The sequence below is a fragment of the Pectinophora gossypiella genome, chromosome 6 (assembly GCF_024362695.1).
Source record: "Pectinophora gossypiella chromosome 6, ilPecGoss1.1, whole genome shotgun sequence".
NCBI lineage: Eukaryota > Metazoa > Arthropoda > Insecta > Lepidoptera > Gelechiidae > Pectinophora > Pectinophora gossypiella.
Genome location: NC_065409.1, coordinates 550,382 through 574,431, shown reverse-complemented (window position 1 = coordinate 574,431; position 24,050 = coordinate 550,382). Strand labels below are relative to the sequence as shown.

The window sequence follows — 24,050 nt, the reverse complement described above, 5'->3', positions numbered from 1 at the left end:
CGTTAGGTATTTGAATTATTATGATGGAAATGCGTACTTTAACGCCATCTGTCGGGGACTGAAAAATGTATTTGAAAATGTCATCCTGGTGGATTTTCTTTTTTTTTCACGTGAAATATTATTAAATAACGAATATTTTCTTGTTTTACATGTTTTTTAATTTTTATTATGAATTTCTATTTACTAAGGTATAACTACTTCAGGTTAGTCCCGATTTGTCTCAAAGTGGTTTTTTACTATAATAAAAAAACTGATAAGCTGCATTCCTCTAAAAAGACATATAGTATAGAGTCGCTAAAACTGGATGAAAATAAAGGAACGTATTTTTTTATATTTAGCTTGTGATAACGGTTTTTTTTTCGGATCTATAATTTACTTTGTTATGGCAACGATACAGCATTAAAATTCGTTACAATATTCTTTGAACTGTTATATTATATAAACCATTTACGATTTTGAAACATATAAAATTACCTTCCCTTCTAACCTGTTATCAATTTTCTCCGAAATAACTCGTGTTTTCTTAATATTCACGTTAAGTATTGACTACGTGACGCTCAGTACGTGAATCAATTACATTCAAACGAAGGCTCTTGAACTTAATCTTAGCGTAAGCCGTGCAGGGCACAACACTGTGGCACATTTATAATGTGGTAAATATATATTTTGTAAGAAGAGCTTACATGAAACAGATTAAAGAAAAGGTTAACGTGTCGTGTCTTATAGGGAAGTCAAGGAATTGGCCTTTGATAGACTGGAATGGAAAATGCTACACCGACAAGAGCGTGGCTCCTAAATTGATGAAATATATATTTAAGATAAGGCCTTATCGCTTAAAGCGATTTCTTCCAGACAACCATAAGGCGAAGAAAATGTAAAAATTGTAATTGAAAGATTGCTGGTACAAACTATAAGTACAACTTAACTTACTTATATACTTTATTGAGCTCAGCGGACACAGGATACAGAAATATATTGTAAAGATATTTATTATTATTTATATGTCATTTCCATATCTCGAACCTATGGAGTCCCGGACTTTTGGAAGGCGCGCGTGGGACCGAAGCTAACCTGTAGAGGCCCCTTAAAGTCGTAAGACCGAAAGTCCTTTTAAAATCCAATCTCCATTGTTTAACTATCGTGTCTAGCAATCTCGGCCTTAAGAGGTTAAGACAATTTAATCTAAATGTGGTGTGATACCAACCGGCGAACATCCCTGTATGCACTATGGGAGTGGACCCAAAGACAATCCCCGGTTCGTGTAGGACTACGAGTATTGCACAATTATGAAAACAAAGGGAACTTATTATCCGGGTTGGAAGGTCATAGGCAATCGCTAAAAAGTGACCGGTAGTTGTAAAAACCGGACCTGTCAAATTTTCAAGTTAGGTAAGCGGATTCTGTGAAAAACGGGACACTAAGAGATGATGAAGATGTTGAATATTATTATAGAAAACAACTTCCGAATCCACGGAATGACGTGGAGGCCTTTGCTCACTAGTGGAATCAAGTAGGCTAGATGAAATAAGAGATAAGATATGATGGAAAGCAACTTGGATCATATTCCCAATTTTGTTTTTCTATGGTGCATACTTACATACATACATAAACTCACGCCCGTATTCCCCGAAGGGGTGGGCAGAACTACAAATAATCAAAAAAACTATTTGTAGCCACTTTTGATACATACTCCTAAGGTGGATAACGATAAACCGTATGATGATAGGGGATCAGCCTATCGCTGTTACAGATGATCCATCATGTTCGACAGGACGCTGTCCGTTTGTCGCCATGATGCTTACACCAACGGGAAATAGGCGTGATCTTATGTAAGTATGTGAAAATGCAGGTTAAGGCCCCCGTCTCACTAGGACACCATAGTGGTACCAATAACAAAATATGTGCAGTTGTATATTCAAATTCATAAATAACTTTATTCAGTACGTTACATAGTTACACTTTGAACCGTATTTTTTTAAATAACAAACGTCTCATCCGCCTAAAACTACTGCAGTTTGTCACAACCTGTGTAGCCGGGGAAAAGAACCTGCAAGAATAACGTCACCTCACCTGGTTGTGCAACTAATTGGTTGCCGGGAACCTAATCTAGAATAATTTCCCGCTGGTGGCGCAACCAGTATTTTTCTTGGTATATTGGGAGCGAATTAACAACAAACACATTCGTGCAAGCCCTTTCACAATCACGTGATTCAAGCCTGCAATGTCCTTGCCAAACAAAGAACACTGTCACAAAGTGATAACGCCGATGTCCCTGTCGGGAATCGAACCCAGACCCACAGACCGTGAGCCCTAACCACTAGATCTGTGAATCAAACTGTCGGTACTCTGGCTGTCTCGTCCAATCGCTACATAAAGTTCGACACTAAGTACAACTTCACAGCAAAAGCTGTTACGACTTTGACAGTACTTGAATAATTGCCTTATCGACTTAAGTTTACAGCTGACGAAGCCTTAAAAAAAGTTTTATTTTTAATCTTTCCCGTAGAAAAGTTTAAACTAAGTACTTACTTAGTTTATCATCCGATGATGTACCTTTGACTACCTTTATTAGGAATATTCCCAACAAAAAGTAACAACACATAACATAAGCTTACAGCTATATCCCAGTTGGGGTAGTCAGAAGTATATCCTAATTACCCACACTACACCGAGCTTTTTGTTAGAATAAAAAAAAAGAATCAACTTTATACCTACCTAGTCGTGATTTTTTAGTTAATAGAATTCTTACGCTTAAAGTCAAATTAACTCCGACTATTTATTCCATTGAACTAAATCTACTTAACATGATTATAAGTTGGTCAGAATCAACGGCTATTTTCTGTAATTCAATATCCCAGAAAGCTTCAATGGTGGTCCCAATTAACCACGCGCTCGCATCTCACAATGGACACACTTTTGACAAATATTAATCAGGATTTCACCTTTCTATGGGGATTATTTTATTAACCATCGCATCGCCCATTCTCCCTTTGTAGGTGGCCGATGACTGACAGCACCATAGCCCGTAATGACCCTCGTATAACGACCCGAAGGGATTATCAGTCACAATAATAAATTTATCACTCGACCTAATAGAACTAGGACATAATATTAACACACGTAATCTTTCGCATGAAACACGCGCGAGTTAGTTTTCATATGCACACGCGGCCTCGATAAAAGTGCAATCAATTTATCTGATATCATCAAATCGCTACGCCGTAGAAAGGCTACGCCGTAGCCGCGTAGACGTCGCTCAAGCTCGTCTCGATAGATTGTAGATTGGAAAATGCTACCCTCTTGATTGGAGAGACTCTTCACTAGATATAAAGATAATACTGTCTGCTGAATGTTCACGACACTCAGACCATGTTTGGAAGAATCAGGTGCGTGTCTTAGGTTGTTGACCTCCCGGGGCCATTCATCAATAACCTTTATAACGTGATAAACTACCGAGCGAGTGCTACTTCATCCCCTATCCTATCTCGGCTCAGAACAGCTAGCACACCTGACTATACTTACTAAATGGAAGCTTAGATGAAGTTTTTCAATGAACCCACTAACCTATACGTATAAAACAGTTTATAGTAACGTCGAGGTCCAGATAGGGATGTAAATCGCCGAGATATCAAGCAATAGGGTCGCCTGTCACGAGCGTCCATTCGAGCGTAAATATTCCCGGAGCGAATGTTGCGGCGTGTCATCCGAGCGGTGAGGGCAGTACCTGGAGGTTAGGTAGCTGGAGTGTATAGTACAGCTGGAGCATGTGACCGCTCTGGTCAGGTTATGTGAGGGAGGTACTGACCGAGAGCTGAAGGCGCTGCCGCGGGCGGCGGCGAGGGGTCCGCACTCACACACTCACACAGCCGCGCGTCGAGGCGGCTCGCGCGTGCACGCGTCGCGCAACATGGCCGCGCTTAGCCTCGTGCTTCTATCGACCGCGACCGGCCGCGCGCCGCCCAGCGACTGACGCGCGAGCCTTGCGCGCGCACTGTGTCCCCTCCCCCGCCCCCGTGCCGCCGCCGCCGCCGCGCCGCACCCCGGCCGCCGCACCCCGCCCGGCCGGAGCGCTGCAGCCTGGATACGACAGTCGACAAGTTTGCCAGAATCGCCGGTGGGTTAACGCTGAACTCGCCGCGCCGCACGCAAAATACTCGCGTTATATACGCGCCAGTGAAAATCTGAATGGCAATAAGTACGTGGAACTGAAGCGTAGGCCGACCTAAACGAATGCAAAGTGTATCCTACTGCAAAGTATGTTTGACTGCTGCTTCGGAAACTTCGAATAGAAAACGCGCGCAAACTAAAATGGATTCCACTGTAACTAAAAAGTGCAGATTACCTGCGTATGAAAAAGTTCTTACAATTTCATCACATATTCCTTCACTTTCTTTTTTTTAGCGTGACTTATTGTAGATTTGCTGCAAATGGCATTTAACTGTTTGGCCGGAAATCCGTTAATTTCAATATTATACCCTAAGTATCAATTAAACTATATTTAAATTTTAATAGGTGCCTTAGGTATGAGACACTTATAAACAAAATATTAATCATGCGACGCTGAACCTCCGACTACCCCATTTGGGAGCATAGTCTTAAGCGAGAACATCGAATATTCTTCCTTTGCCTTGTTAATAATTTATTAGACTCCGATAGACTAAATGCAATGAAGATAAGGTTTTAAAACAACCTACCTAATACAACTGTATTAGTTAGGTAGGTACTTACTTGCTTTGGCGGAGAATTCCCCAAGCATCCAAAAACTACGGACTACCTACCTCCCAACTTAAGAAAAAAAACATCGAATATGCTCAGCTACCTATTTATTCTCCCATGTTTGTCGTAAAACTCGACTACGGGATTATATATTTATTTCCACTCCAACGTAATCGGATCGAATTGTGATAATGGGTGATAGGGGGATCATCTGTCATCAATATGGCTAACCTAATTTGAACCGCAAATCGTTTTTAAAATGGACCTGGTTTGGCTATTACGACAGAAATTAGACATATCTCAAGTGCTTGAAAATATATTTATATATTTTTTTTTTACTTTAAGGCCTACAACTTATGTCACATCCAGCATTAACTTCTCGAGCCCCTTGTGTTTATTTTCAGCGACAGGCGTCGTTGGTGGCGGCGTGCGGCGAGCGGCGTGCGTGCCCGCCCGTCGGCATGGCAACGCGCCCCAGACTCCGGCGGAAACACCCGAGCTTCGCCGAATATGCACGAACCGCTGGACCTGGATTTTTGAAAATGGAACCTAAATATTCCCACTTGTGTTCCTCGTCCCACAAATTCTAGTATTTACCTTTTATGATGCAACTCCTGCGAAAATACCAGAGCGTCCTGGATTTTTGAAAACGGAACCTGGATTTTCCCGCTTTTGTTTTTCCGCTACTATTATTTTCACACTTCGAAGTAATTCGAAGTAGGTAGTTGTAGATTATTATTGTACGGTAGGTAAACAAAATTAAAATCTTCACGTTCTATGAAAGTTACCTAATGATCGTAGCTACATTGAAAAAGAAGCATAAATGGGTATCGAATTTAATTAATTTTGTTTTTTGAATTCATAACACAAGATAAATAGAGTTGGCCTTCAAATTTTGAAAAAATAGTACTGTTGTTGTGGTGAATGCGAATGTTGTTTATCGTCACCAAAGAGAATATAGTACATTTTAATCAAGAGTATTTCGTAAAACGAAATAGACAGCCTCCGTGGTCTAGTGGTTAGAGCGTTAGGCTCACTATCTGGAGGTCCGGGTTCGATTCCCGATGGGGACATTGTCGAAATCACTTTGTGAGACTGTCCCTTTGTTTGGTAAGGACTTTCAGGCTTGAATCACCTGATTGTCCGAAAAAGTAAGATGATTCCGTGCTTCGGAGGGCACGTTAAGCCGTTGTCCCGGCTATTAGCCGTAAAAACACCTCCACCAACCCGCATTGGAGCAGCGTGGTGGAGTATGCTCCTTACCCCTCCGGTTGATTGAGGGGAGGCCTCTGCCCAGCAGTGGGACGTAAATAGGCTGTTTATGTTATGTATTTCGTAAAAATATGCTGCAGAGATTGTGTCCTCACCTTAGAGAAGGAGGCATGTGTGAGCAACTACATACTTTGTAACCGTTCTACGTATATACGCGGTATTATTCCTTATATTATGCTCATCGTCACCTTATACTGAAAAACACCCAAGCGCCTTTTTGAAAAATCACACCCGAATGTGATTTTTGTATTTTTTCTTAACAAAACCATGCAATGTTCAAGCTAGTTTCAATCCAAGTATAAAATTGCAGCACAAGCCTTCACCAATGATTGTCGAAATTGTTTTCGAATTCATGTTTAGATCATAAATGATTATCACGTGCTCAGTGGTAAAGGAAAACATCGTGAAAACATTCCCGAGAAATGCATTTTCAGAGGTATGTGACCTAACCTGTATTGGGTTGGTTTTTCCTTCGCGGGTTGGAAGGCCAGACAGGCAGTCGCTTCTGTAAAAAACCGGACCTATCAATTCTTCAGGTTAGGTAAGCGGACCAAGTGAAAAACGGGATAATGCTAGGGGAATAATAATTATGAAAGTACCTAATGAGGTTGTGAGATTTACCATCATAATTGCCTACATACATACATACATAAACAGCCTATATATGCTGCTCCACTGCGGGTTGGTGGAGGTGTTTTTGCGGCTAATAGCCGGGACTAACGGTTTAACGTGCCCTCCGAAGCACGGAATCATCTTATTTTTTCAGACAATTAGGTGATTCAAGCCTGAAAAGTCCTTACTAAACAAAGAATGGTCTCACAAAGTGATTTTGACAATGTCCCCATCGGGAATCGAACCCGGACCTCCAGATCGTGAGCCTAACGCTTTAACCACTAGACCGCGGAGGCTGTTCTTTAATCACTAGACCACGGAGGCTGTTTTGCCTATTTTTTTTATTTAATAATCTTTATTTAATATTTTTTTATTTTCTATTTAATAATTGCCTATTTTGTCATTACTCGCGTACATAATTATTCAAAAATACAATGTAATGGCAAAAGCATGTATAAAAATAATTGTTGCTTGGTATTTTGTTCCTATATTGCTTCTCTTTATTTTCATCAGAATAATAATGGACGGAAGATGTCTTGTGCCTGAGTGTCAAAACAAGGGTCATCATCTATACCCAAAAACAAAGATAAAAGAAGTATAAGTCTATTTTCCATGAAATTAGAAGGTTTACGAAGGGTAATCTTTACAGCACCATCTACATTATATTGTTTTTGATGAAAGTAGCCTGGAAAGTACCTCGTTGAAAAGAACTGAAGTTTTTTTGAAGAAAGCGAAATTTTCAATAAAGCGCTTACGTGGTTTTCACTTGTTTTTCCTTTTGCCCATTTAAGGGTCAGGCTAAGATCGTAAGATCTTACTGCCTAGGTCTTCAGTACGTGGTTGTTGGTAAAACGACGTTACGGTGACTGTTTACTAGCCAATCGCCTATAGCGATAATTATCCCAAACAGGATTGAATATTGTTCAGAATAATTCGGTATTTAAAATCACATTATCATCATTCCCCTTTGGAATTAATTAGTTCTGTTTTAGCAATATGGAATCGGAAGATAATTAACGACAGCGACACATTAATTAAGAGAACATTGCTAATTATCGTTAGTATTAAGACAAGGTTGGCTTTAGATACTTAGATGCTTCAATATCTTCACTTAGGATCTAAAGACTCTAACACCAATTTTAACTGCTAGTTGTCTTTGTAACACCAAAAACTATAATACATAATATAAGTGTGTCACATTATAAACCAGTAGCAGTGCAGAAGCGGCGCGAGCGCAGCGTCAGCTTTTTTTTGTCGTGTGCGTCATGTCATGGATTTACGCGTAAGTGCAATTTCCCGCGACAGCAGCGCTGCAGCAAGTAATATGACACCAACGGCTTAACGTACCTTCCGAAGCCCGAATCATCTTACTTTCGGACAATCTGGTGATCAGCCAGTAATGTCCTAACTAAACTAGGGACCACAAAGTAATTTTTTGTGATATGTCCCCAACGGGAATCGAACCCGAGACCTACGGATCGTGAGCTCAACGCTCAACCACAGGTCGTTAAAGCGTGAAGCGCTGCATTCAGACTTGGTGTTACATAACAAAGTCACAGAACTCTGACACGACTACAACGGCTAAGGTATCATTTTAGTTACATTGATTTAGTTCTGTGTCAATAAAGACGTGATTGTCCGCTGGTTAGCGGCGATGACGTCAACTAAATTCAACGAAGCGCTCTAGAGAGCTCATAAACTGATGAAGTAAAAAATATTTTTTTTCTAAGGGTATCTTGCTTTCTAATCCGTATGCCTTTTATCTCCAAACTTTATACATAGTTCAAACACGTTAATTCAAGGGTAGGGTAGGTGTAAAGTATACAAGGGTATGTATGTATTATATGAATTTCTAGAGCGCGATTTTTCCGTAGTTGGGTTTGTTTCCGTTGTACAACATGAAGGACTAAATGCAAAAAAAAACTTTATTTTTTTTAATAATGGTCTTTATTATTTATTTATCATGCATAATTTAATATTTTATTTGTAATTTATAATATAATTTTATTGATTGCTAAACGAAATGTTATCGTCGCCGCATTTGCCGCAGGCGGAACTATTTCTGAACAAAACTGTCAATGTCAACTGTGTTGAACTGTCAGTTTGGCTGTCCGTCTCAGGGTTTTTGAGGTTATGTTTTCCTCAATTTCATAATGTGTTTTTGATTTGCTAATAAAGTAAATCATAATGTCTCTTATTAGAGCCGGTTTACAGAGGCTGTCTAACATCTTTAGTGGTGGACAGGGTAAATATTTATATATTATGCCATTGCCATTTAATTTATGTTTTGCCGAATAAATATTTTTTCTACTAAAGGTCTTACTGTTCGTTCTATCGTATTTCAGGAGGAGTTCTATCCCGTTTCATCACAAACTTAGCGCCTATTGAGAATAAAGCGCCGGAAGAAACTACAAAAGATGTTATTTCAACCTGCAACAAATTGGCTCAAGCGTCGCGTAATTTCGCCATAATACACCTTTTGGGAAAGCAATGGAGAGTCACTGACGGTGATTTGCTCGTCGTGGAAGGCTATTGGCCACCAAACATTGGAGATAAGATAAAACTTGAGAAAGTATTACTTGCCGCTAACAAAGACTTCTCACTTATTGGCCGGCCTTTAGTTCAGCCGGGTTTGGTGAATGTAACAGCCACAATTATATCCAAAGGTCTATCTCACACAAGGACACACTTCAAGAAGAAGAGAAGGAAGCAGTTCATGAGAATTAACTTCCAAAGAGCTCAACAGACCATGCTCCGGATCAACTCAGTTGAAATTCTAAACAAAATTAATGAACCACCCAAAAATGAATTTTAGTTTGACCTAGTTTTAATTTTAATGTAGATAATAAAACAGCAATTATGTTTAAATTGTTATTTTATTTATAATTTACATGCAAAATGTCAATATATTCAATTATTTGTTTAAAATTATTAACTATCAAACTTCACATTATCACAGTACTCTTGAAAATCTGTTTTATGTTCTTCTTTTAAAAACCTTTTCATTCCTTTAAATAAATAAAACAGTTTCTTATTTTCTAATAGACTTTTAAGTGTATTTAAAAATATGGAATAGTCTCCATCCTTCTTATAACCAGAAATAGACATTTGAAACTGTTTATATTGATGAGCTTGAAGTAATGCCTTTATTTCTTTTACAAAATCAATCAGTGACACTGGAGCAACTTTTTCTATTGCTTCAATTGGTGCAGTTTCACTATTACCATTCAAATTCTCTTCAAAACCAAATGGTTTAATCTTCAACTTCTTTTTCTTAGCTGCAGCGGACATACTGACATCCTCAGCATTTCTCTTATGGATTGTTACTAAAGATTGTGATGTATTTTGTGATGTCTGACTGCTGCTGTCTAATGCCTTGAACAAATCCTTTGTTTCTTTTGGTTTGAATTCACTGACATAGGCCGAAGACTGGGCTTTTTTATAAAAGTCCATTGAAAAATCAGCATACACCTCATTTGAATTTGGGTACTGGCTCACTGACTTTTTACTTGTCTTATTTACAGTCCTAGTATTAGCAACAGGAAAGGCTACTCCTGTAGGGTATGCAGAGCTTGAACTTGAGTCTTTATATCCAGTGTTAGGTTCATAAGGCAGCAATGGCTTTAATTTGGGTGGTGGCAAAGATGTTTCTGCATTCTTAAAGAATCTACATATTTCACTCACTGTCTCTCCAAACTTGTTTGAAACTTTAATGTGACCTCTCAACCATGCTGACAGTTGACCTTTTAATTTTGGGCTATTAAATCTGGTATCACAAAGTAAAATGGCTCCGTAATCATTCTGATGTCTAATTACTCTTCCAATGGCCTGATTTACAGCTCTTGTTGCTTCTAAAGAGTACCACTCATCACCAGACAAGAAATCTTTTTCTTTAACTCTTAATTCTTCCAAATATTTTTTCTTGAGAATAATTCTTGGGTCTTTTAAAGGTGGAAATGGCAATCCTGTTATAATAACAGCTCTTCCATTCATGTCAGCAAAGTCCAAGCCCTCTGAAACTTTCCCTCTGCAGACAGCCATAAAACAAGCCCCTCTAGTACTTGGATCACTTATTTTACTGTAGTAATCATTAATAATAGAATTAAAAGTGTCTTTTCGTTGTGGCTCAACAAATATTGGTTTGATGTTGTTGATGTTTGACCATATTCCTTCTGATTGCCACATTTCTTGGCACTTGGACATTATTGGATAAGATGGGAAAAATACCAGAAGTCCATCAGGGATCACCCTGCTGAAACTCAATATTGTCCTGCCTAGAGAGGAAATATATTTTGGATTGTCCCTGTTCTGGTAATTTGAATTTAACTGCACTGCATCTGGACCTTGGCTAATGATTTTGACACAGATCTGGTTTCCCTTAACAATGTGAGGATTTTCTAGTTGCACACCAATAGGAATTGCAAGTTCAGAAATTAGTGGTTTCAAAGGAGCTAGGGTGCCACTAGTCAATATTATACTCCTTACATTTTGATCCAACAACTGTTTCATTCCAAATCCTGGACTGAAACACCAGTAACTTAGCACTCTCTCAGCTGATTTAGAATTAGAAGTTTTTAAAGCTCCCCAACCATCAGATTTCTTATTATTTTTTTTATCCTCAATATGAATGTGAACCTTATAGCATAGCTTGACTCTTTCTTTGTAAGCATGAGTTGTTCCACTGAAGACCACATTTAGGAGATCAACAATCTTCTGTATACCAACACCTTTCCTTTGAAATGGTGATGCACTGGCTGTAGATAAATACTGAATAAGGTTCTCCATTAAAGTTATCACTGACATCTGATTATGATCCCTTATCTCAGCCTTTGAAAGCAATTCAAAGATATATCCTCCAGGGTATGTTGAACCTTCTTTACCCACTTCAATTTCATCTATAGCTTTCTCTAATGCCAGCATCATTTCTTTTAAAACACATAAATCTTCACATGTAAAGTCTTTTGGCTGATTGTTATCAAGTGATGCATCCATTTGTTCTTCACTATTTTCACTAAAAGATCTCATTATGTGTGTGATTTCATCGATGCATACAGCAACATCTGTAGTTCTGATTTGCAAAGAAGCAGATTCTTCACACATTTTCTCAACATTGTGAGCCTCATCAAGTATTATAATATTGTTCATAAGTTCAACACCATTAGCTTTCCTCGATTTAGGATCTAATAGATAATTGTAAGGCATAAAAATAATATCAGCATCTTGTTTCAGTTCTTTAGATAAATAGTATGGACAACATTTCATTTTTTTTCCAACTGCCACTAGGTCTTCAATATCCAATATTTCATCACCCTTCACAGATCTGTCTTCTTTCTTTGATTCAACATTGTTATAAAAGTAGCAAGTTCTTGATTTTACTTTCAGCTGACACATGTGAACTTTATTCATATTATTCGTCTCCTTGGACACTTCTGGGTGAATGCACATTTGGTCCCTTGAACCTAGAACAGAGGCTTTAACATGTCTGTAGCTTGATCTCTTCAATTCCTGCATGGCTTGTGTTAGTTGAGAGTGAGTTCTGGATGAATATATTATTTTTGGCATGCCCCAAGATGTGTTGTCCTTTGCTTTGCCTGCCCCAGATTTTAATTTCTCACCTAATGAGGCTGAGAATCCTCCACTGCCACTGTGCTCCGAAAAATTGCCCAGTTGAGCATTCATTTGCAGCTGAGCCTTCTTGACCATGAGCCAGGCTAACGAGGAACACAGTAAGCTCAAAGTTTTACCAGTTCCAGTTGGAGATTCCAATAAAGCATTAGTATTGTTTTGTAAACTTTCGATCACTCTCTCCATGTATGCTTTCTGCACATCATAAGGCTCAAATGGAAAGCTGACGGGTATACCTGATATCATAACGTCCGGCATTGTGATTAATACAGCTGTTTTTAGTATTATTATAATTAATAAATTACTATAATTAAACCATTTTCTAAGCAGACGAAGAAAATTAACCCCAAGCAAGTGACGTTTTAACAAAAACAAAGTGACATTTTGTGATTTGCCGCCAAAAGTTAAAATGCAATCAACTTTAGAATAGAATAGAAATTTATTGCAAGTCACAAGTTATACAAGGTGTTGTAATAAATATGCGTACATGTGACGCCCTGCTAGTGCTAGGGCACAGCAAACAATAGGGGCAACTAGTTGCCGATTACTTAAAAATAATAACAATAAAAAAGGAATCTATAACTAACATATCTTAAATCTACTCTTTAGGGACTTTACACTTAAATTACTAACCTATAATACCTATTTATTTAGAGCAATTGAAGCATAACTACCTACTATATATATTTATTTATATCATCATTAAAAAATTCTGTAATATTATAATAACATAATAACTTTATTGAAAATTAAAAATGAATGCACAAATTTCATTATAGTATTTTATGCAACAGTTGTATAAGAAGGGTCAAAAAATGCGAGTGGCGTGAGTTGCGATGTGAGCCTTGGCGAACATCGCAATAAGAGACGCCACGAGCATTTTTTGACCTAGTTATACAACGTTGCATACAATACTTTTTCTACGACGACGTAATTTTAAATGAAACAAAAATTTTCCAATTTATTTTCCAACGCGCGGGAAAATGGCGGCAAATGTATACTTTTTTTTTATAGTATATCTATGGCACCAAACAAAGTAAAGGTGCCAGTTTCCAGGTCAAAAAAAAAAAAAAAACAACAACAATGCTTTTTTGGCGACATTATAGTACAGTTACACTTTGTAAACAATGCTTTTATAGGCCATAGAGCATACACTTTTTCAAAGAGTTTAATTATGTATGTACTTATATTAGACTTTTTGGTTATTTAAATGCCAGATTAAAGTAGAGGAGTAGAAAAATAATTTTTTCTACTCCTCTACTTTAATCTGGCATTTAAATAACCAAAAAGTCTAATATAAGTACATACATAATTAAACTCTTTGAAAAAGTGTACGCTCTATGGCCTATAAAAGCATTGTTTACAAAGTGTAACTGTACTATAATGTCGCCAAAAAAGCATTGTTGTTGTTTTTTTTTTTGACCTGGAAACTGGCACCTTTACTTTGTTTGGTGCCATAGATATACTATAAAAAAAAAGTATACATTTGCCGCCATTTTCCTGCGCGTTGGAAAATAAATTGGAAAATTTTTGTGTTTCGTTTCAAAACACTAAAAAGTATAAAATAAAAAGGAAAAATGGATGAAGAACTATTGAATTCTACACCAGAAGAAATTTCAACGTTAGCTCAAGATTTACATCTTCATTTTTATAAATAAAATTTTTCTTTGTATAATTTTTGTTTCATTTAAAATTACGTCGTCGTAGAAAAAGTATTGTATGCAACGTTGTATAACTAGGTCAAAAAATGCTCGTGGCGTCTCTTATTGCGATGTTCGCCAAGGCTCACATCGCAACTCACGCCACTCGCATTTTTTGACCCTTCTTATACAACTGTTGCATAAAATACTATTTTCTACTCCTCTACTTTAATCTGGCATTTAAATAACCAAAAAGTCTAATATAAGTACATACATAATTAAACTCTTTGAAAAAGTGTACGCTCTATGGCCTATAAAAGCATTGTTTACAAAGTGTAACTGTACTATAATGTCGCCAAAAAAGCATTGTTGTTGTTTTTTTTTTTTTTTTGACCTGGAAACTGGCACCTTTACTTTGTTTGGTGCCATAGATATACTATAAAAAAAAAGTATACATTTGCCGCCATTTTCCCGCGCGTTGGAAAATAATTTTTATAAATAAAATTTTTCTTTGTATAATTTTTGTTTCATTTAAAATTACGTCGTCGTAGAAAAAGTATTGTATGCAACGTTGTATAACTAGGTCAAAAAGTGCTCGTGGCGTCTCTTATTGCGATGTTCGCCAAGGCTCACATCGCAACTCACGCCACTCGCATTTTTTGACCCTTCTTATACAACTGTTGCATAAAATACTATTTTCTACTCCTCTACTTTAATCTGGCATTTAAATAACCAAAAAGTCTAATATAAGTACATACATAATTAAACTCTTTGAAAAAGTGTATGCTCTATGGCCTATAAAAGCATTGTTTACAAAGTGTAACTGTACTATAATGTCGCCAAAAAAGCATTGTTGTTGTTTTTTTTTTTTTGACCTGGAAACTGGCACCTTTACTTTGTTTGGTGCCATAGATATACTATAAAAAAAAAGTATACATTTGCCGCCATTTTCCGCGCGTTGGAAAATAAGTTGGAAAATTTTTGTGTTTCATTTAAAATTACGTCGTCGTAGAAAAAGTATTGTATGCAACGTTGTATAACTAGGTCAAAAAATGCTCGTGGCGTCTCTTATTGCGATGTTCGCCAAGGCTCACATCGCAACTCACGCCACTCGCATTTTTTGACCCTTCTTATACAACTGTTGCATAAAATACTATTTTCTACTCCTCTACTTTAATCTGGCATTTAAATAACCAAAAAGTCTAATATAAGTACATACATAATTAAACTCTTTGAAAAAGTGTATGCTCTATGGCCTATAAAAGCATTGTTTACAAAGTGTAACTGTACTATAATGTCGCCAAAAAAGCATTGTTGTTGTTTTTTTTTTTTTGACCTGGAAACTGGCACCTTTACTTTGTTTGGTGCCATAGATATACTATAAAAAAAAAGTATACATTTGCCGCCATTTTCCCGCGCGTTGGAAAATAAGTTGGAAAATTTTTGTGTTTCATTTAAAATTACGTCGTCGTAGAAAAAGTATTGTATGCAACGTTGTATAACTAGGTCAAAAAATGCTCGTGGCGTCTCTTATTGCGATGTTCGCCAAGGCTCACATCGCAACTCACGCCACTCGCATTTTTTGACCCTTCTTATACAACTGTTGCATAAAATACTATTATACTACACAGTCCAGGCCCCGATTCCTGCAGACATCTCTTAATTTTACTTTAAGTTATACCTGTCATTTTCTTATCCGCCGAAAAGGAAAGGGACGGATGATTGACAGCTCTTAATTTTAGGAAGAATGAGTAAATAAATGAATAACCCGGGCGAATTTTTAGACGGTTGTTTTAGATTTGTGCTTAAAATTGACGTGTGTTCCATAAATTTTATGCTTGTCGATTACCCGTCCCTTTCCTTTTCGGCGGATAAGAAAATGACAGATATAACTTAAAATAAAATTAGATGGTATTTACAGGAATTAGCACCACAGTCATATTAATATTCGTATACAAATCACGTAAAAATAAAGAAGAAATAATAATATTTAAAGATATGCAATGGTGCCGATTCCGGCAGGCACACTTAAATTTAAGTTAGCTAAGATTACGGTTTAAATGTCAAAAACTGGATTTGTATTCTGGCGGCACATTTTAGTTGACGCCTAATCTTAAATTTAGGAATGACGTTTCTAAATTACTCAATTTAGGTTTAGGCGACAAAAAGCTATTCTAGCTAACATTAATTTGACGTTAAACTCTTACCTATTCTAAATTAATTTTATACGGTTTTCTAAACTTGCCGGATAAAATTAAACTTCTTAAAATTAAGTATAAGCCGCGCCATTAAAGAAACGAATCGAAAATGGCGTCACTCATCGTTCTCTCTCACTCGCACGCTATTGCTGTCTTTACTCACACACGGGCGTACCGTATACAAAAAAAAAATGAATCAGTCTGGTTTTGCTCTTCCGCTGCTACGACGCTCACGACGCTGTTTGTTTCCAAATTCCTAACCCAACTTTTAAGTGCCGTGTTGATACGTGGTCATTATGACGACTTCTGGAAAACGAGGCAAGGTTCTTCGAAGTGATGCACGTGATATTGTTTATAACGTCATCAAATACTTCCAAGAAGAAAAAAATTTGGAACGGTATCATCCGTTTCAATACGCAAACGCTCGCGCCGCCATGGCCACGGGTTTATCTGTTAGCACTATTGTGAAAATAAAAAAAGAAGGTATGTAATATATTTTTCGTATTTAACAAGGGTATGTCATTAGTAACCCGCGGCATGATTTTGTACACAAGTATAGACATTAAATAGTTTTTGTGAAGAAATCTATAATTTACGAGAAATAATAAAATAACCTCAATATTACACGATTGATGTTATTTTTTTTTTAAATTCGTCCAGTTAGTGTGGAGCAGGCTAAGATCATACCTAATTCATAAAATAAGACCATGTTGCCTAGATTGAAACGAAAGAATTCCCGCGGCATATTGTGGAACTAAATTTGACTTTTCTTATTTCTTTGCAATAGAGTTCTTTTTCGTGTCTCAAGATGGCCGCCTTTGACGTGCAACGACCTCATCCACGGGACTTCTTTTGTGGCGCGGAGTTCTAGTTTATCGCTAGTTCTTTGTTTTTCTTTTTAAGTTATTTTCGCCTAGCTTTTAGCATGCAAAAGCTCATAGCCCATATAGGCTATCTTCTGTAAAAAACAACTAATGGGAAATATTTTGTGTATATCAGGATCGCGGGTGTATTTCTCAGATTAGCCTAAATATATTGCAGTTATTTGGTACCTTCTGTGTACTTTTACGTACCTCTCCTGAAAATCTGTGTACCTACGTCCATACAATGATATTTTGAATATTAGGTACACCCGCCATCGTGATGTCAGAACCGCGGGTGTACTGTTAACCAATATATGTACCTTAGTACACTGTTTAACTACATTTGGTACCTTTTGTGTACCTCAAGAAACAAGTATTAAACCAATAAAATACGGTATACTTTCTGAGAAATTCCAAAAAAACTTTTTTTTTTGCACTGTGATTGTGCAATCAATACAAAAGTACCTACCTCAATTTTTTTTCTGATTCGATTCCCAGTAAGCCACATTTGTGCCTACATGTTTAATGCGGTGATTCTGGGTTCGAATCCTGGTGTAGCCAAAAAATAGTACACATACAATGTTGAGGCTCTGGGTTCGATTCCCGGTAAGGACATAATAGTAGATGTTTAATGTGGAGGTTCTGGGTTCGAATCCCGGGATGGGCATAGTAGTATATTATTATGTTTAATGTGAAGGTTCTGGGTTCGATTACTGTTTTTTTTAAGTAAAATAGTAACGACGTAAAAGAGAAAAAAAATGTTTTTTTGAAATTTCTCAGAAAGTATACCGTAGTTTATTGGTTTAATACTTGTTTCTTGAGGTACACAAAAGGTACCAAATGTAGTTAAACAGTGTACTAAGGTACATATATTGGTTAACAGTACACCCGCGGTTCTGACATCACGATGGCGGGTGTACCTAATATTCAAAATATCATTGTATGGACGTAGGTACACAGATTTTCAGGAGAGGTACGTAAAAGTACACAGAAGGTACCAAATAACTGCAATATATTTAGGCTGATCTGAGAAATACACCCGCGATCCTGATATACACAATATTTTCATTCCATTTTTGAACTAAATCTTTCTTTTGGAAACGAAAATTAAGTTTTAATCTTATAATAAGATTTATATGTATAATACAAATTATTTCTTTTATAAAAATAAGGAATAAAATATGCTTATAAATAGGTACTTCTTAGATATTCTCGATATGTTACGGCTAATATCCGATGATAACTGCAATGTTCAATGTTTTTATTAATGCTGAGAATTATTTTTGTTTTTTAAGGTCAACTTGCTGAGGAGAAGAAGACAAGAATTCGGACACCCAGCAAAGGGAGACGTGGTCTACATAATACTAGAGTCCCCATTGACAATTTTGATATCTGTGCCATCGGAAATATTGTTAATTCTATTTACGATGTGCGTAAAGAAGTACCCACGTTAAATAAAATATTGGCATCCGCAAAAAAAGACTTAAATTTCAAAGGATCTAAAACAACTTTGAGGCGGATTTTAAAAAATAAACTTGGCTATCGGTTCAAAAAATGCCGTCAAAACAGATCGATTCTTATAGAAAAAGACAATATTAAAGCTTGGCGAGCCCGCTATTTGCGACGCATTAGAGAAAATGATGCATTAGGACCCGATAAAAAACCTGTGATATATATGGATGAAACATGGATTCACGCCCACTATACAGTAAGCAAATGCTGGCAAAGTTCGAGGGATAAGGGTGTTCGAAAAAATGACAGCCCTGGCCAAAGGTGGGTAATAGTTCACGCAGGAAGTGAAAATGGTTTCGTGAGTGGTGCTGGCCTGGTTTTTAAAGCGAAATGTAAAACAGGTGACTACCACGACGAAATGGATGGCCAAAATTTTCTAAAATATTTGAATGAAAAATTAATTCCAAATCTGCCTCCATCATGTATTCTAGTACTAGACAATGCTTCGTATCATTCGATGCAATTGGACAAAGCACCAACAACGGCTACTCGAAAAGATGATGTAAAAAAATTTATGAAGGAACATAATATAACCTACAGAGAGGAATGGACAAAAGCAGAGCTCCTAACAGAGTTAAAGAAACAAATGCCAGAGAAAAAGTATGTAGTGGATGAATTATTAAAATCACACGGACACGAAGTCCTAAGATTGCCCCCATATAACTGTGATTTGAACCCGATTGAGCATATCTGGAATTTGTTAAAACAAAGGGTTGCTGACAAAAATGTGGAACAGCATGAAAACAAAATTGAACAACTAACAAAAGATGCCATCTCATCAATAACAGCTGAAGACTGGAAAAAACAAATCAACCATATTAAAAGAGTAGAAGAAACGTACTGGACACGTGACGTTACGAATGAAACGGAAATAGATGATTTCATTATACGAGTGGGTATGGATAGCAGCGACGATTCATCAAGTGAAACTGATACTTCGGCGGAAGAAAGGGACAGTGAGATGTCTGGGATTGAAGAGATTGATTACGATGACCCCGGTGAAGGGACATCAACGTCTACTAAAACCGGTGAAAGGCCATCAACGTCTCAAAATTAATTTGTCTATTTTGATAAATAAATAATAATGTTTCGCTCAAAGCATTGTTTTATATTTACACCTATGTATTCTACATACTTATGTATCTCTTAACAAGCTTGAAACTAATGGGTTTTCGATCCCGGAATATTAATCTTGCTTAAAAAATATTTTTAATAAAATTGAAAAATATCTATTTTTTCGAAATTTCCCGGGAACTAAACCCTAGTATTGCTGACCCTACCATCTGTCTTTGCAAGTACTAGACGCCATTTTCGATTCGTTTCTTTATTGGCGCGGCTTATACATGAATCAGTTTTTCGGCACTTTTTGGGCGCTTTTTGTGAATTCCGGCCACTGATTTCACCTGCAGATCATTCGGAAGACCTTGCCGCTCTCAAAATAGCTTAAATAGCGATAAAGAATCTTCTAAATATACGAATAGAAGGATCAACGAGAAATATTTGTTTTACGTCGTTTTAGTAAAAGAAAGAAGACGGCGAGGAGGCCCCTTCGAAACAAAAGACTCTTAGCTGGTATGATGATGTCTCTGACATGAGTATCATCTTCAAAGTTAATCCAAACATTTATCTAAGAGGACAATCTAATTGTGTCAATCTTAAACACTACTTTCAACTGGACCGTGTGGTGGATGCTTGAAACAATGCAGTGCCAGTGATATTAACGATTAACGTGTAACATCAACACATACCTAGCTCTGTGTGTGTCAAAACTGTAATGACTCCTACCAGGCGCGCAGTGCAGGCTGCACTGCCTGCTTCTTCTTATCCTTTTGACATGAAGGACTTAAAATTACTACAAAAGTAATGTACCTATCTATGGAATGGAACTACAGAAGTACACTGAAGGAAGGCCTCCACAGCAAGGTAAATGTTATCAGGTATAAATAACATGGCAGCAACCAAACAGTTTATTGCCCAAGTCAAATTACTAACACACTTGATCCCGCTCTGGGTAGATACCTTACTTGTTGGTTTATTCCTTTAGATTATTTCAAAATACTTTATGATGTGAACCAAACAAAATCACCAGTTAGCAGTAACAAAAGGTGGGCTAAAAAACTTCTTTTACAAGCTCTTTACTGCTTTATCTCAGTTTCCACGAATATCATGGCATGCTAAATGTACTGGGAATGTGACGGAACCCACATTTTTTGTTTACATCCTTCTGATCATTATATTTGTTTCTGTCCAACCCGTTAGGAAATGTAAGCATGAATTGATGTATGTATGTATTCTAATTAATCCTTTTTTATTTCAGGTGATAAATCTTTGATTTTGACATTTGCAAGTAGTCCTAATAGCCACTGCATCCTGAATTGTAATTATGAGCCACCAATAACAAAAAATACTTCTGTGACATGGATCCCTAATGTTCTCTCAGGTATGTAAGTACATTAAATATGAATGCAAATCTGTCTACCTATGAGTTATATATATAACAGCCTCTTTGGTCTAATGGTTCTCTAACCATAGCTCACAATCTGGAGATCCGGGTCTGATACCCAATGGGGACATCGTCAAAATCACTTAGAGGCTGTCAAGGTCCTTTGTATGTATAGGAAACTGCAGGCTTGATTCATCCAATTGTCTGAAGAAGTTAGATGATTCTGTGCTTCAGAAGGCACGTCAAGCAGTAATTCCCGGGCTATTTAGCCCAAACACGGTCACTAATCTGCAGTCGAGCAGAATATAGTATGCTTCATACCCCCTCCGGTTGATTGAAGGGATGCCTAAGCCCAGCAGTGGGACATAATAAATAGGCTATTTATGTTTGTTTCTTATTAGAATAATTATCTAAGCATTATACTTGTTTTAGATGGTGATGAATAAAGAAAGAAGAACCCAGGAGTATAAAAAAATACTTACATACATACCTACCATTGTGGTGCTGTACATACATACATAGTCACACCACCATACCAGGATGGACTGAGCCGTGCACTACCAAGAAGACCAACTGCAGCCTCTTGTGATGGACATAATGACCAGAGTGGTGACAGATAAGCAACCCATCACAAATATAAATATTTCTTTTTTCTGTGCAAGTTTTGATGTTATAAATAAAATACAATCAAAAAGTATTTGTAACAAGTATGTTTTATTACTAGTTTAGTAGGGAACAGAAATAAAATAAACAAATTTATTTTGTCTTTCTTCTACATCTGTGAGGTTTATTTGGGAACATTCCCAGTTTTTTCAGTTAAGGCCCTTGTTATCCTCCCATTGTTATGTAATCTGCTCGTTGTCACTCACAACTCCCAAATCTGAAGAGAAAACAAATATTATAAATGCTGTATACACTTCCATCTCTCTAAACTTTAATAAATCAAGACAACATGCAGTCAGTTTTTTAAGATAGATAACCAGTCCGTTACCTACATACATACATAAACAGCCTATATACATCCCACTGCTGGGCACAGGCCTCCCCTCAATCAACCAGAGGGGGTATGGAGCATACTCCACCATGCTGCTCCAAAAAAAAAAACACCTCCACCAACCCGCATTGGAGTCTGTTACCTAGGCCATTATAATACTGAAGAAGATCCCTTCCTTAGTTACTATTCTTCTTCTATCATGTGAGTTATGAAATGGATTACGAACCGATGAGGTTGGTAACCCTGGTGTCTGGGTTATTATTGAGCCGCCAAGGGCCCCTGACATGACTCATGTAACAACTACATACTTACTCTAGTAAGTAGTAACCAAGACCAACAGCTTAACATGCCTTCTGAAGCACTGATCATCTTACATTTGGACAATCAGGTGTTCAGCCTGTAATGTCCTAGCAAAACAAAGAATACAAAGATGATTTTTGTGATTTTTCTCTACCGGGATTCGAACCCGGGACCTCTGGATTGTGAGCACAACATTCAACTACTGGACCACGGAGGCCGTTATGTGTTTAGTTACTATGACTGGCATGAAAAACGGTTTCATACATAAGAGGCAAATTCACAGAGAGTCTTGACTCCATTACTAATTACTTAAGTACCTACATAGTCATTTCATTAGATAAGTAAGCTTCGTCAAGGGCCTTTAGTCCGGGACACCCGAATAGTCACAGCAGCAGGTTGATGAGGTTGGTCATTGATCTTACAAACCACATTAGAGAAAAAACAGGATTAGCCGTTCCTCATATCTGGCCGTCCTAGGCCTGAGCCTAATCAGCCGTAAAGGAAATCCACTTACAACGAGCAACACTCACTTAAATATATTTTTAACTAGGAATATGCTTACATGTTGCCATTGCTCCAAGATGCATCAAAATTCTTCCATACTATTGTTTTATAAACATTAAAATAGTTCATCCTCTTATTGATTTTCTTTATAATTATGTCATCCCACTTAAGGTTTCTGTCAAGTATTGCCTGAAAATTAGTAAAAAATCTGATTAATACAAGTAACTCAGATTAATATGATGTCTACAAGTTCTTCTATGACATATTTTTTCGATCACTCACCTCTTCATCACTAAATTTGTAGTGCAACTGCTCAGGAGGAAATCTAATACAATCACTCCTGTCTTCAAAACTTCGTGCTCACCTCATGCTGGACTTTCTCTACTTGGTAATTTAAGGCTATTTACGTGTACGAATGAGTCCATATTAAAAGAGCTCAAGATCACGACGCGGCTTCTCCTCAATATGCCGGAATCGTGCCCTAAGCTTCTTCGGACATATTATGCGGTCTCCGAAGCACAGTCTGGAGAAGCAGATCATCGTTGGGCAAATGGATGGCAAACGTGCGCGAGGAAGGGCGCCTACGAGGTGGTCTGACATCGTGAAGAAGACGGTGGGCGGCAGCATACAGAGGGCGGTGCACGCTGCACATAGCCGTACCGAGTGGAAAACCATAAACTGTGGTCGCGATCCTCAGCAGTGAGGGAACGACGAAGAAGAAGATAGGAGTCTTGTTGGTTGAGGACTTTTAATATGCATTCACAGCGAGTTCCGTCGTTCTGATACAACACAACTTCCACTTTTACTAGTTCCGCCTTGGTCTTCCTCTTCATCGACGTCCTTTTATTTAGTCATTTTTGTGTTTTATTAAGTATTTTTGATTTGAAAACCTAACGATACCTAATCTCAACACGTTTTTTTTTTAAGTATGATCTTGACGCTGTGTTTTTTATGGTTTAGAATAATGCCAGATGTATGTTTTAAAATTCATAGAAAAATGTTTTATTGCATTTATTTATTGTATTTGCTGCTAAAACACACATAAATTATGATTTTGTATTCCTTCGTACGAAATTATAAGAAAAACATGTATTTTTTTGTTCAAATGACGATTTCATTCACTCACTTCCATTCATTCTTCTTTACCAATTCTTTACGAAAAAAACGACACCAGCTGGTTGACCATAGACCTCGTAGACGTTCTATTAAATTTAAGCGTGTCAAACATCCTGATAAAATATTTTAAATTTAGACGACCATAAAGCCAGAATTGCACTTTTTGCTAAACTAAATTAAAATTAGGTTTTCTAAGATAAATTTAGATTTAAGTTGGTGTTTGCAGGAATCGGCACCAATGCCTTAGAAACTAAA

General features: G+C 37.3%; 4 protein-coding genes and 2 long non-coding RNA genes across 10 annotated transcripts in view; 3 read left to right on the top strand and 3 right to left on the bottom strand.

Annotated features, from left to right (window-relative positions):
* LOC126367310 (elongator complex protein 2) overlaps positions 1–24,050 on the top strand; it is a 327,370-nt gene that overhangs the window by 285,297 nt on the left and 18,023 nt on the right. Inside the window, exon 1 of one of the 4 annotated variants that reach the window (XM_050010777.1) lies at positions 13,154–13,401. The exons of the other annotated variants lie outside the window; for them this stretch is intronic. The gene's annotated coding sequence lies outside the window, so the exon portion shown is untranslated. Of the gene's footprint in view, positions 1–13,153; positions 13,402–24,050 lie in introns of those variants that run through there. 4 annotated transcript variants of the gene reach the window in all.
* LOC126367395 (39S ribosomal protein L21, mitochondrial) lies at positions 8,682–9,468 on the top strand. Its single transcript, XM_050010904.1, has 2 exons — positions 8,682–8,845; positions 8,946–9,468. Exons 1-2 carry the CDS (start codon positions 8,788–8,790, stop codon positions 9,413–9,415), a joined length of 528 nt encoding a protein of 175 aa, XP_049866861.1. The 5' UTR covers positions 8,682–8,787; the 3' UTR covers positions 9,416–9,468.
* LOC126367302 (regulator of telomere elongation helicase 1 homolog) lies at positions 9,486–12,606 on the bottom strand. Its single transcript, XM_050010757.1, has one exon. It carries the CDS (start codon positions 12,481–12,483, stop codon positions 9,532–9,534), a length of 2,952 nt encoding a protein of 983 aa, XP_049866714.1. The 5' UTR covers positions 12,484–12,606; the 3' UTR covers positions 9,486–9,531.
* Positions 13,466–15,483, bottom strand: LOC126367412 (uncharacterized). 2 transcript variants are annotated; one of them, XR_007566483.1, is made up of 2 exons: positions 15,216–15,483; positions 13,466–13,662 (listed from the first exon to the last, which is right to left on the bottom strand). It is a non-coding gene; the product is annotated as an uncharacterized LOC126367412 (long non-coding RNA). The 2 variants fall into 2 exon arrangements; XR_007566482.1 differs by lacking the exon at positions 15,216–15,483 and adding an exon at positions 14,274–14,720.
* Positions 16,136–19,536, top strand: LOC126367337 (uncharacterized). The gene is made up of 2 exons (XM_050010824.1): positions 16,136–16,546; positions 18,222–19,536. The coding sequence occupies exons 1-2, from the start codon at positions 16,360–16,362 to the stop codon at positions 19,493–19,495; spliced, it is 1,461 nt and encodes a 486-aa protein (XP_049866781.1). The 5' UTR covers positions 16,136–16,359; the 3' UTR covers positions 19,496–19,536.
* On the bottom strand, positions 21,577–24,030 carry LOC126367407 (uncharacterized). Its single transcript, XR_007566476.1, has 3 exons — positions 22,962–24,030; positions 22,738–22,868; positions 21,577–21,761 (listed from the first exon to the last, which is right to left on the bottom strand). It is a non-coding gene; the product is annotated as an uncharacterized LOC126367407 (long non-coding RNA).

What these genes read in the sequence shown, in the direction of transcription:
- LOC126367337 (XM_050010824.1), top strand. Translation starts at nt 16,360, where the DNA reads ATGACGACTTCTGGAAAACGAGGCAAGGTTCTTCGAAGTGATGCACGT. An exon ending in TGTGAAAATAAAAAAAGAAG is followed by an intron (nt 16,547 to 18,221) that starts GTATGTAATATA and finishes TTGTTTTTTAAG; the next exon opens with GTCAACTTGCTGAGGAGAAG.
- LOC126367395 (XM_050010904.1), top strand. Translation starts at nt 8,788, where the DNA reads ATGTCTCTTATTAGAGCCGGTTTACAGAGGCTGTCTAACATCTTTAGT. An exon ending in CATCTTTAGTGGTGGACAGG is followed by an intron (nt 8,846 to 8,945) that starts GTAAATATTTAT and finishes ATCGTATTTCAG; the next exon opens with GAGGAGTTCTATCCCGTTTC.
- LOC126367302 (XM_050010757.1), bottom strand. Translation starts at nt 12,483, where the DNA reads ATGCCGGACGTTATGATATCAGGTATACCCGTCAGCTTTCCATTTGAG.